Source organism: Lycium ferocissimum, chromosome 7 (genome assembly GCF_029784015.1).
Source record: "Lycium ferocissimum isolate CSIRO_LF1 chromosome 7, AGI_CSIRO_Lferr_CH_V1, whole genome shotgun sequence".
Classification (NCBI taxonomy): domain Eukaryota; kingdom Viridiplantae; phylum Streptophyta; class Magnoliopsida; order Solanales; family Solanaceae; genus Lycium; species Lycium ferocissimum.
Genome location: NC_081348.1, coordinates 44,871,655 through 44,883,117, shown reverse-complemented (window position 1 = coordinate 44,883,117; position 11,463 = coordinate 44,871,655). Strand labels below are relative to the sequence as shown.

General features: G+C 34.6%; 1 protein-coding gene across 2 annotated transcripts; it reads right to left on the bottom strand.

Annotated features, from left to right (window-relative positions):
• Positions 1-422: 422 nt before the first annotated feature.
• On the bottom strand, positions 423-9,555 carry LOC132065312 (CASP-like protein 5A2). 2 transcript variants are annotated; one of them, XM_059458643.1, is made up of 3 exons: positions 9,344-9,555; positions 6,548-6,680; positions 423-818 (listed from the first exon to the last, which is right to left on the bottom strand). In XM_059458643.1, exons 1-3 carry the CDS (start codon positions 9,553-9,555, stop codon positions 627-629), a joined length of 537 nt encoding a protein of 178 aa, XP_059314626.1. In that variant the 3' UTR covers positions 423-626. The 2 variants fall into 2 exon arrangements, with proteins under 2 accessions (XP_059314626.1, XP_059314627.1); XM_059458644.1 differs by lacking the exon at positions 9,344-9,555 and adding an exon at positions 8,337-8,455.
• Between the last annotated feature and the right edge of the window lie 1,908 nt (positions 9,556-11,463).

Genomic DNA, 11,463 nt, shown 5'->3' with positions numbered 1-11,463 from the left:
GCAATTGTGTCAATTCAACTGTGTAGTATGAATTTTAATAGCTCAATTGGTTGGCTACTGAACTTTTATCTTATTAGGGAGGGTTCAAATCCCCTTTACATTTTTTCCTTTCCCTACCCCCTATGTTATAAAAATTAAAAAAAATTAAAAATTCAATTGTTTACTTATTCAGTGAGACTATAGTAAATTTGCAAGTCTTAAATCTTGTATTCTTTCTTTTAAACTCGTCAAATACGTCACATACATTAGGATAAATAAAATATTGCAATGAGACGTACGGACGAAAGTTTAACCATCTCCTGGACTGGTAGCTTAAACATAAGCAACCTAAATATCAGCTTTCAGATCTCAAGGAAATAAAGTCTGGATACTCTATGTGATGCTAATAGTGCCTGCTACAAAATTTTGTGCAATCCTTCATATCTAGCAACAGACACACAACTCAATTTTTCATATTAACCAGTTTCACGCAATCTGTATTTACAACACCGCAGCAGCCAATTGTACGTGTTTTTTTGTTTTTTGGACATTGATCATCTGGACAAACATTTGCAATATCAAAACAAAAACAGTACTCTCACAAGATATTTTGACGTCGTTCGAGTAATTTCCATGAGAGCCCCTCTTCACCGGGACGCAAGCGACCAAAAGTTTAAGAGAAACGATGGCAAAGCACAGAACCAGCTTAGAAAAGCCATGGCGGTAGCAGTCTCAAACTCTAAGCAGTGATTTTGAGAGCAGACACCAAGGTCATTGCCAATCAGGACAGTAATTCCAGCAGAAGCACACGCTGCAGCAAACGTGAGGGTAGAAGTGACCTGCAATAAAGATATTCACGAAGGAGATAAATGGCAAGGAGTCATGACCCTAGACATGCTTCATGATAAGCTTATTTACAAACTTAGGTTATATGCACAAAGCTAAATGTGTGTGAATGCTTAATTCAAAAAGAAGTCATAATATTGGGGTAAATAAAAGAACAAAATGATGAATGCTGTTAGAAGGAACTCCAATGGCACACGTTATGAGATATTTAAAAGACAATTGAACTTTTATCTTTCCTACAAGGTAATTTGCACATCAAACCAGACGAATTAACAAACCATGTTAAGGAGCAATTTTATGGCTGAGCTCACAGATCTTAAGAGATGAAAGATGGATCAGAAATGTCCAAGAATACATCAAGAGAATTGCAATATTTTTGTACAAAATCAACAAAATGATGAGGAAATTTCCCATCAGATAGGTAACAAAACTAAAGAAGGCTCATAAAGTATTTCAGTTTTTCCAAATCAGTGAAGCTATCCAAGCCGAAGGGTTCATAAACTGCTTTACATCCTGTGTCTGTAAAGGTACGTATTAAAACTGCTTTACATTCTTCTAATATCAGTAACGAAGGGTTTATATCTTCTGGATCCCTGATCTTTATCAAGCATAGCATGCTATTGTAATCTATTCTTCTATAAGAGTTTATCGCTCCACACTAAATCTAACTTTGCGTCACTTTTATTCCAAAATAAAATACAGTTAAGATCATCTGTATTCATCTTAAAGTCAAAAATCACCCATGAGATATACCAATGGTATGTGTGATTTGGAGAGACAACGAGAGAGAGGGCATGCTAAAGTGTAAAAGGCAACCAAGAGGATGTGACCGTCTTTCACAGTGAAGGCTACCAAGAGAATTTTATTATTTCATACAATTGAACATACAATATAACTTTTTGGTAACTATTTTACAGATATGACTCCGGTATAAGACTATGAGCCCATTTGGATTGGCTTATAAGTTGCTGAAAACAGCTTATAAGTTGTTTTCAGCTTTTTTGAGTGTTTGGCTGGCTAGCTTAAAGCCATTTTGTGCTTAAAATAAGCTCAAAAAAATAATTGGGCCCGTTTGGCTTAGCTTATCTAAAGCAGCTTATAAGCTGAAAACAGCTTATAAGCCAAAAAAAATAAGTTAGGCTACCCCAACTTTTTTTTTTTTTTGGCTTATAAGCTGTTTTCAGCTTATAAGCTGCTTTTTTTAAGCCCATCCAAACAGGCTCTATGTTACTCCCTTTGTCCTCTCTCCTTTTTGATGCATCCTGAAAAGATTGAAGTACTTTCATCTAAGAAAACTATGCTTTGAAGCTTTTTACCCGCTCAACACTATGCCCTTCACTTCCACAAGTATAAAAAAAGGAAAAAAGGAAGAAGAACCAAAGATGGAAATATTTAATTCTCATCTTTTGCAAGAGGGATGCATCAGCATACTCATGATGAAGTATTAGGTGATAGAAAGGCAATGTGGAAACTTGAATTTGTTTTGCTTATGAGTCCTTTTTCTTTTACTTTTTTTTGATAAGAAATGTCTAAAGTCCTTCATTTCTAATTCAATATCCAATTAAACTAACTCATTGAATGGCACGGAAGGACTAAATATCATAAAGTTTATAGGACTCCTGAATTATTTCCCAACAAAAAAGTTTATAGGACTCCTGAATTCATGAAACAACTAAGACTAGTCAAGTATCAGAGGCTGTGCCCTTCTTTCTGGGACTGTTATAGAGTAGTTAGCGACAATTTTTGAGTTTCTCATCTCTTGCAATATTAGGAGAATATATAGAGATATATGTGACCACTAGTTGTCTCCAAGTTGTCTTAAGAAAAATAGTTTGAGATGTGACCAACAGCAAAATATCTTCCTCGTAGCCATGAGGAAGTTTCTAGAGATAACATTAAGACGACATTACTAGAAATATCTTATGAACGATAATCCCCCTCATAGCCGGCTGGGAGGTTTTAAGCATCTTTCACGTGGCACATAAAATTTAGATAAGCTTTGTTTACCGGAAAATCCGCACTTACAAGAGGCCCATTGTACGAAGCAACTACTAGATTAGTCACTAAAGATATAGAGAAATGATGTCAATTATGGAAAAAAAAGGAAATAGAGAAATGATGTCTTATTTCGAAACGTTTGCCATATGATGCCTTATGCATCAATGATAACTATTGATTAAAACAGTTGAGTGGCAAGAGCCTAAGAACAAAGCAGGAGGTAATCTTTTACCCTTATTCAGGTCTTGTTAGCAAATCGGTTTTGTTTTTATTAGTAAATGGATTTTTATAACGGAAAAGGGCAAAAATTACCCCTGAACTTTGGGAAATAGTTCACCCATACCCTTTGTTATACTATTGGGCTATTAATGCCCTTAACGTTATACTTTGGGGCAAATATGCCCTTATGTGTAACGGCGTGCCACGGTCAACCCATTTCCCCCTTATATTTCATTCGGATCAAATAAAACGCGGATCCGACCCAGCCAAATTATCACTCAACCCGTAAATAATTTATCAAACCCAACTATCTCTCTCTCTACAAAACAACGCCGACACCTCTCTCTACAGTAAACCTAACTTCATTTATGTCATGATTTCGGTGAATTGAAGGCATGAAGTTAGGTTTACTGTAGAGAGAGGTGGGTGGCGATTTACTGTAGAGAGAGGTGTCAGCGTTGTTTTGTAGAGAGAGAGATAGTTGGGTTTGATTTAGGGTTATTTGGATTTGATATATTATTTACGGGTTGGGTGATAATTTGGCTGGGTCGGATTCGCATTTTTTTTGATCCGGATGAAATATAAGGGGCAAATGGGTTGGCCATTGTGAGTTTGACACGTGGCACGCCGTTATACATAAGGGCATATTTGCCCCAAAGTATAACGTTAAGGGTATTAATAGCCCAATAGTATAACGAAGGGTATGGGTGAACTATTTTCCAAAGTTCAGGGGTAATTTTGGCCCTTTTCCGTTTTTATAAACATAAGTTGAAGGAATCATTATTCTTTTTGAACTTTTTCCCCAGGCTTAGTTCAAGTTGCACAGGTTGAGGTACTTGTGAGTTGTGACTTAGTTCCTAAGTTACACGGACTCGCCATTTTGGGTGCCGTCCCCGTCCGGGATACGGTCGGGTGCGGGTGCGGGTGCGGGTGCGGGTGCGGGGACGGCAAACGTCCGGGATACTATCAATTACATACGGATACTTTGACCGGAGTCCGTCGACAAATTTGGGGGAAAATTTGAGATTTTGATTTCTCAAAATTAAAAATAAAATAGATTTAAGATAAGGAAAATGACATACCTTGATATTATAGTACTTTTATCTCGTATTTACAACGTTTCATGTTTTAGATAAACCAAGAATACAAGGTTGTGTTGAGTTCGGATGGCGGAGAGAAGACGATGATATAGATGGAGGGTTTGTTTTTCGGCCTTGAATGGCTTTCTCTTTCTATCTTGAGGAAAGAATGAAAGACTGTGAAAGAGACGACCTAAAGGCTTGAAAACTTTGCTACGTAAAAGCTTGAAAAGGAAATTTGGGAATATGAAGAAGACGCTTACGATTTGGAGGAGACATGTAGTTGTGTGCAAGCTGAATTAGGACTCTTAAAAGTCTTAATTGTATTAACGTACAAAAATGACCCCTTTATTCTTCATATGTGCTATTTTTATCCCCTTTATTTTCCATTATATGAAACTTGTGACACAAATTGAAAGGCACCTAATTATGCTATTTATAAATGTTTCTTTCTTATACAATACAGGGAAATTTTAAAATTAATTATTAGCATGTCAATTTTTTGATAATTAATTTATATTTTTAATCGCACAAAAGCACGGACATATTTACTGGTTGAACATAATAAAATTGAACCCTTTGTACAACAGATTATTCTTGGAACGTATTTTTTCATATGCCTTTTATATTTTCTCATATTTTCCCCGCAACCGTATCCATAGCGGATCCCACCCCCGAATCCTAAAATTTAGATTTTGCCGAATTCGACACTCGAATCCGTACCCGTATCGGATACCCGCACCCGAGTCCGCGTAACTTAGCCTAGAGAACATTAGACTTAAAGTAAATGACCTAACATAACTAAAACTTAAAACCCAACAAATTGGATTGCCTATATGGATCTTTTACTTTCATTGTGCTGTATTTCTCGCTAAGCCTACATGAGTTCTAACTTCCAAGAATAAAGGAAACTAACTGAACGTTTTGAAAGAAGATCGTAGAGTTGTTAGAAAAAGGCGCATTTTGCATTAGGGGTGGGCGTTCGGTTTTTCGGTTCGGTTTTTTCAAAGTTCGGTTCGGTTTTCGGTTTCGGATAGTTCGGTTCGGTTCGCTTTTTAAAGTTCGGTTCGGTTCGGTTTCGGTTTTTAATTCGGTTTTTTTTTTAGCAATTACACGTCTCTCCATTTATTTCCATTTTTCCTTCTTGATTGCTTCGAGTTACGGAGAGAACTAAATGTTTGAAGGTTTGATGACTTTAGAATCCAACCATAGTGATCATCCACACATACAAGATAATATCTTCTATATACAAAATATAATGTATTATATAACGTATAATAAAATCATACGACGTATATAAAATTTTATATAGTGTATAATCAAATTATGTGAGTTATATCTAATTTATTATAATAGGTGAAATAAATTATATGAATATTATTCTATGTATAACATTTTTATTATACTATATATAATAAAAATCAACACTAAAATTATTAGTATACTTGTATTCAATATCTGTAGTGTTAAATGGCGAGATTTTATTTTTTATGGAACAATGAAAGAAGTTGAGAATAAGGAGGAAGTAGAAAAGGTAAGAAAAAAGCGGAAAAAAATCTGCGAGAATAAGGAGGAAGTATGAAATTGTATAAAACCGATTTATACTATGAACAACAAATAGGTATTGGAGTTATTCACGTGCGAAGGGTTTCCTTATATATAGCAATTTGATTTACTATAAAACATTTAACTTGTCATGTAATGTTTAATAACATTGAAAGAGTATGTAAATATTATAATATTATCGTCTACTTATGTTTTTTTCCCAAAAAAAAAATTGTATTCATGTAGTAAATTTTCAAAAAAAAAAAAAAAAAAAAAAAAAAAAATAAAAAAAATCGGTTTCCGAAAAACCGGTGAACGAGCCAACACCGAACCGAACACCGAAATTTTTATTGCGAAATACCGAAAAACAGGAATTAATTCGGTTCGGTCCGATTTTTCGGTTTTCGGTGTTTATGCCCACCCCTATTTTGCATAAACAGGAAGTCGGTCCATCGTGTATTAGCATAGAAGCTATCTCCAGTAAAAACTGACACCATACAATGAAAAGTCATATTTTTCAAATTCCAATATATCCTCATTAAGCTTTTTAGTACCAATTGCAAGGAGGAAAGTTGAAATTTTCAATATTTTACTCATCACGATACAATTTTACAGAACTAATGTATTGGAACTGATTCCAATAACTAGCTTTTCCCTGTTGTATCAAGTCCTTGCATGTCTGATTGTACCAATCTGAGCAAAAGCTATCAACTTTCTATGAAGATTCATTTTTGATATCTCACGAAAAAATCAGAATGTTTGACAAGCTGACATACATCTTTTTTATGGTTTAAAAATACTACTTCAATAATGCCTTCATTCATTAATTAGCTCAGTTACTATTACGTGATCAAGTTTTTGATGAATCAATGGCAACTTACCCCATCACCCACAGCAAATAAGCTCACAATCCGAGAATTCTGCAAGCACCGTCCAACAAGAAGGGCATAAACATCAAGAATTCCTAGAGACAAGCTCCATAAGCTCTGTAAACCAGCAGCAGCAACAAGGTAACTGGGAAACCAGATAAGATGAAAAAATTCACCATAAAAGCAACACAACTTCCAATAAGCATGTGCTTGATCAGAGGCCAAAACAACAACAATGATGAGTTCTTAAATTTACTTCATTCAATATTACAGAAGACATCCTTTTTTTTTTTTTTTTTTTTTTGAGATGGTAAAGAAGACATCCAAATATTTAACAGGATATGATGAGTTACTGTCAGCATTTGCAGCTCCAATTAGTTAACTTCAAGTCAATTAAATTTCAAATGATTGTCTAGCACATTTAGGCAATACTAGATATCAACAGAATTGAATAAAGTTCGAACAACTATCCAGTGAGATAATGAGACAGAAATGAAATTTCCCCCTACCACTACAAAATCTTAATTTGATCTGCAAATTTTACTGATAGGACAACCATTAACTCTGCCTGCAAATTACCCTTTTCTTCTAGGAGGATAACAACTGCTCATATTTATACAGCACCAACTAGTACAAATTAACATCCTCTTGCACACACTAGTGAGGAAATACCGGTACATAAGTTGGTTGTCAGCATACTACAACGGGATTTGAACCTGAGACTTCTTGGTCTCCACAAATTCCACCTCAACTTGCTAACAGTAGATCCATACTTCCTATATAAGCTATAGGCTCAGTAGGCTGAAAATTTTAGCATCTCCACTGGAGAATAACACTTGCTCCATCAGAAGGCCACAGCCCATCTCCAATCAAAGATTATTTTTTAAGAAAAGCTAGACTTCTAATTGTATGAAATATTAAGCTGCCAGGCACAATTGTTCCACATAATAAACCGTGAAATCACTTACTATACTATCAGCTAAAACTCAGCACATTCTCAGTTCATTTTATCCAAAAATGCCAGTTCAGTATGAACTGATGTAATACTGCTATCTTTGCAATTACAGTCAAGCCTCTCTATAACAGTGTCGTTTGTTCCGATATTTTTTGTTTGCTATAGCGAAATGTTGTTATAGAGAACATATAATGTATAACATAACATAAATGACCAATTCCACAAAAAACATGGTTGTTATTATTTTATTTTATTTTAAAAAAAAAAACATGTTTGTTATAGTGGTGTTTTTTTTTTTTTTTTTTTTTTTTTTTAAGATAAAGGTAGGTTAGTGAAGTGTTAATATAAGGATGTTGTTATAGAGAGGTCTAACTGTACTTACATATGATTTAAACGTCTAACTTACATATGATTATCTAAATATGATCGGAACTGAAACTTTGTACTTATAGTTTTTGTGCTTTTAAAAAGTGAAGAAAAAGCCAAAAATTACCAGAAAGCTGTGACAGAAGGAAAATCACTGGTAGAAGACGTGATACAAAGAGAAACAACAGCAATACGCCTTAACTTAAACATCTAACTTATATATGATTATCAAAACTGAAATTTTGTAGTTATAAGAGACAAAAATTACCAGAAAGCAGTGAGGGAAGGAAAATCACCAGTTGTAGACATGACGCAAAGAGAAACAACAGCAAAATTACAAAAATGTTGATGTAATGCTTCTATAGTTTGCAATTACTTACATATGATTTAAAGTTTAAACATCTAACTCACATTTATGATTATCTAAAGTCTAAACATGATCGGAACTGAAATTTTGTAGTTATAAGAGACAAAAATTACTAGAAAGCAGTGACGGAAGGAAAATCACCGGTAGTAGACATGACGCAAAGAGAGACAACAGCGAAAACAAACCGAGCGAAATGTAAGAAGAATCCGCTGATCATAGATACTAACATTTCCGATTACGCCCTAACTTAAGCATCTGACTCACATATATGATAATATAAACATGATCGGAACTAAAAGTTTGTAGGAGTTTTCGTGTTTGTCAATGGTAATAATGTTAAGTGAAGAAAGAGACAAAAATTACCAGAAAGCTGTGAAAGAAATAAAATACTATAATAGCATGACAAAGCCTTTCTGAAAAAAGGAACAGTAACTACAAACAAAATAATACGATAAACGAAGTACAAGAAACAACAGATAGTAACAGAAATCGAAGAACAAAAAACTACAAGAGTAATACTACTACTGCTAGTATGGAAGATAAGTGAGACAATGCTCAAATAGATCGGAACTGATATTTTCTAGTTATAGCTTTTGTGCTTTTAAAAAGAGACAAAAATTACCAACTATTTATCAAAGCACACCTTGAAATTAATGAGTCAGACGAAATTTTATGGGCAAATAAAGTTGGCACGCGCATTTGGCAATTGTATTCAAACACTTGATGTAGTCAGCTTCTAGGTGTGTTTAAATAGTCAGTGACAATGCAGGTAGAAAACGCAGACACCTGATAGTTCACGTAGGAAACTCACAAAAAAGTGATACATCAGGTGTGTTTTTGATTATTATCTCTTATATAAATATGATCAGAACTAAAAATTTGTAGTTTCTGCTTTTATCCTTTTAAAAAGTGAAGAAAAAACCAAAAAAAAAATTACCAGAAAGCTGTGACGGAAGGAAAAAATTACAGGTAATAGCCACGACGCAAAGAGAAACAAAAGCAAAAACGTAATCATCTAAACATTGCAATTACGCCTTAATTTACATATCTAACTTACATATGATTATCTAAACATGATGAAAACTGAAATTTTGTAGTTATAAGAGACAAAAAAAATTACCAGAAAGCAGTGACGGAAGGAAAATCACCGGTAGTAGACATGACGCAAAGCGAGACAACAGCAAAAACAAACTGAGCGAAACGTAAGAAGAATCCACCAATAGTGCCAGGCATGCCTTGTACATCTTTCATTCTCACGCGCGGCACGTTCGCTGCTTCCGTTTGTAACGGTGGCGCGTCAACTGGATGCACTGACGCGTTGCTCACACTCATTTCTTAATTTGTCCTCTCTATAGTATTTCCTGCATAGTTTACAAATATGTCCGAATTCACGATCAAAATTGAAAAGTTTTACTCTCAAAATTCGAACTGTGTAGCATAAATTGGGAGAGAGAGAGAGAGAGAGAGAGAGAGAGTACCTTCTTTTTTTGTCACCACCACTAGTAAAACAACAAGTTCAATTAATTCACTGTTGCTACCAATAAATCATCATCCTAAATTGATTAATTAATTGTGCGATCCACAACTACTTCAATTAGAGAGATCTGGAGTTGGAGAATTCTTCTCCGGCAAAGACTGATCGGAGCAGGGGATGTATGTATAGATGTGGCCTGGAAAGTGACGCACAATTGGGCACAAGTTGTTGAAAGATGGAAGCGGGCTGTAATATTCTTCTCCATCATGCTTTTCATTACAGTAACTTTTTTCCTTTTTCCCTTTACCTTTTTTTTTTCCTGTTTTCTCTGTAGAGATGTGGCCTGGAAAGTGACGGACAATTGGGCACAAGTTTTGTTGAAAGATGGAAGTGGGCTGTAATATTCTTCTCCATCATGCTTTTCATTACAGTAACTTTTTTCCTTTTTCCCTTTACCTTTTTTTTTTAATTGAGGGGTTGAGCGTGACAATTAATTCTACTACCCTTTGGTTGAATACATGTGCAGTATTTGTTCAAAATTTTCATTTAGACATTTATACTAAAGTTGTTCCTATTGAATATCTAAACTCAAGTCAATATGTATCTATTAAACACCTAACTGATAATCTCTGATTCTCCTGTTTGGATGGTTGTTTTTCGTGATTCATTAATTTATGATTTTCTATAAAATCTTGTATGTATCAATTATTTTTAAAATTATATTGTATGATATTGTAAACCTATTATAATTTCGTGATTATATAATCATGAAAAAGTTTAATTTTTGTAATCATAGATTTGGTGATTTTTGCGTGGTTACGTATTTCATTTCTCCATTATGCCCCACCCCACCACGCACCCCTACCCTCTACTACCCCATCGATCTGCCACCCATCCCAACCACCACCCATCCCAACCACCACCACCCAACCCCACGCCACAACCACTCACCTCTACCTTACCACCCACATTTCCCACTCTCATCCTACAACCACCCATCTCACACCACTCACCCCTCCGCCATCCCCACCATCACTCAATGACCACCCCCACCCACCACCTACTTATTTTTTAAAGTTCCTATTTTATTCTTTACCTAAGTTTTATTAATATATATATATATATATATAACTAATTTCTAATTAAATATTAAGGGTATTTTAGTAAATTTACATGTTATTATGCAGTATCATACAATCAAACCAAACAATAAAAATATTATTAAACCGTGACAAACGAAACAGTCTATCCAAACATTATGTTCATTAATACAGTACAATACTATACAACACCATATTGTACCATACCATACTGTACATTAATGAACCGCAGGAAACAACCATCCAAACAGAGTGTAAGAAAATAAAATGTGTGATTCTCACTTGCAGTGACATGACAAATATGGCGAATCAATACGTGACAGGCATAGATAAGGTGATGTGGCACCTCTCTATTGCTAGCATTTCTATTTATGTTTTACCTCCTTTTTTTGATATTTTCTTCTTGTTTTTCCTACTTATCTTATTTTAAAGAGTTTGAGAATTGCTACATTCATTTCTCCGTTAATGTAAAAAATACAAGGAAATGAAAAGAAAGGACGTGAGTTGCTGCATTCATTACTCAATTAATATACAAACATTGAAGGAAATGAAAGAAGAAAGAATGTGATCAGTTGCTGGCTTATAGTTTCCCTAACAGTTACTCTTTGATACAGTAACTGCTGCTAAAGAAAAAGAAATATAAGGAAGAGGAAAATAGAAAGAGCA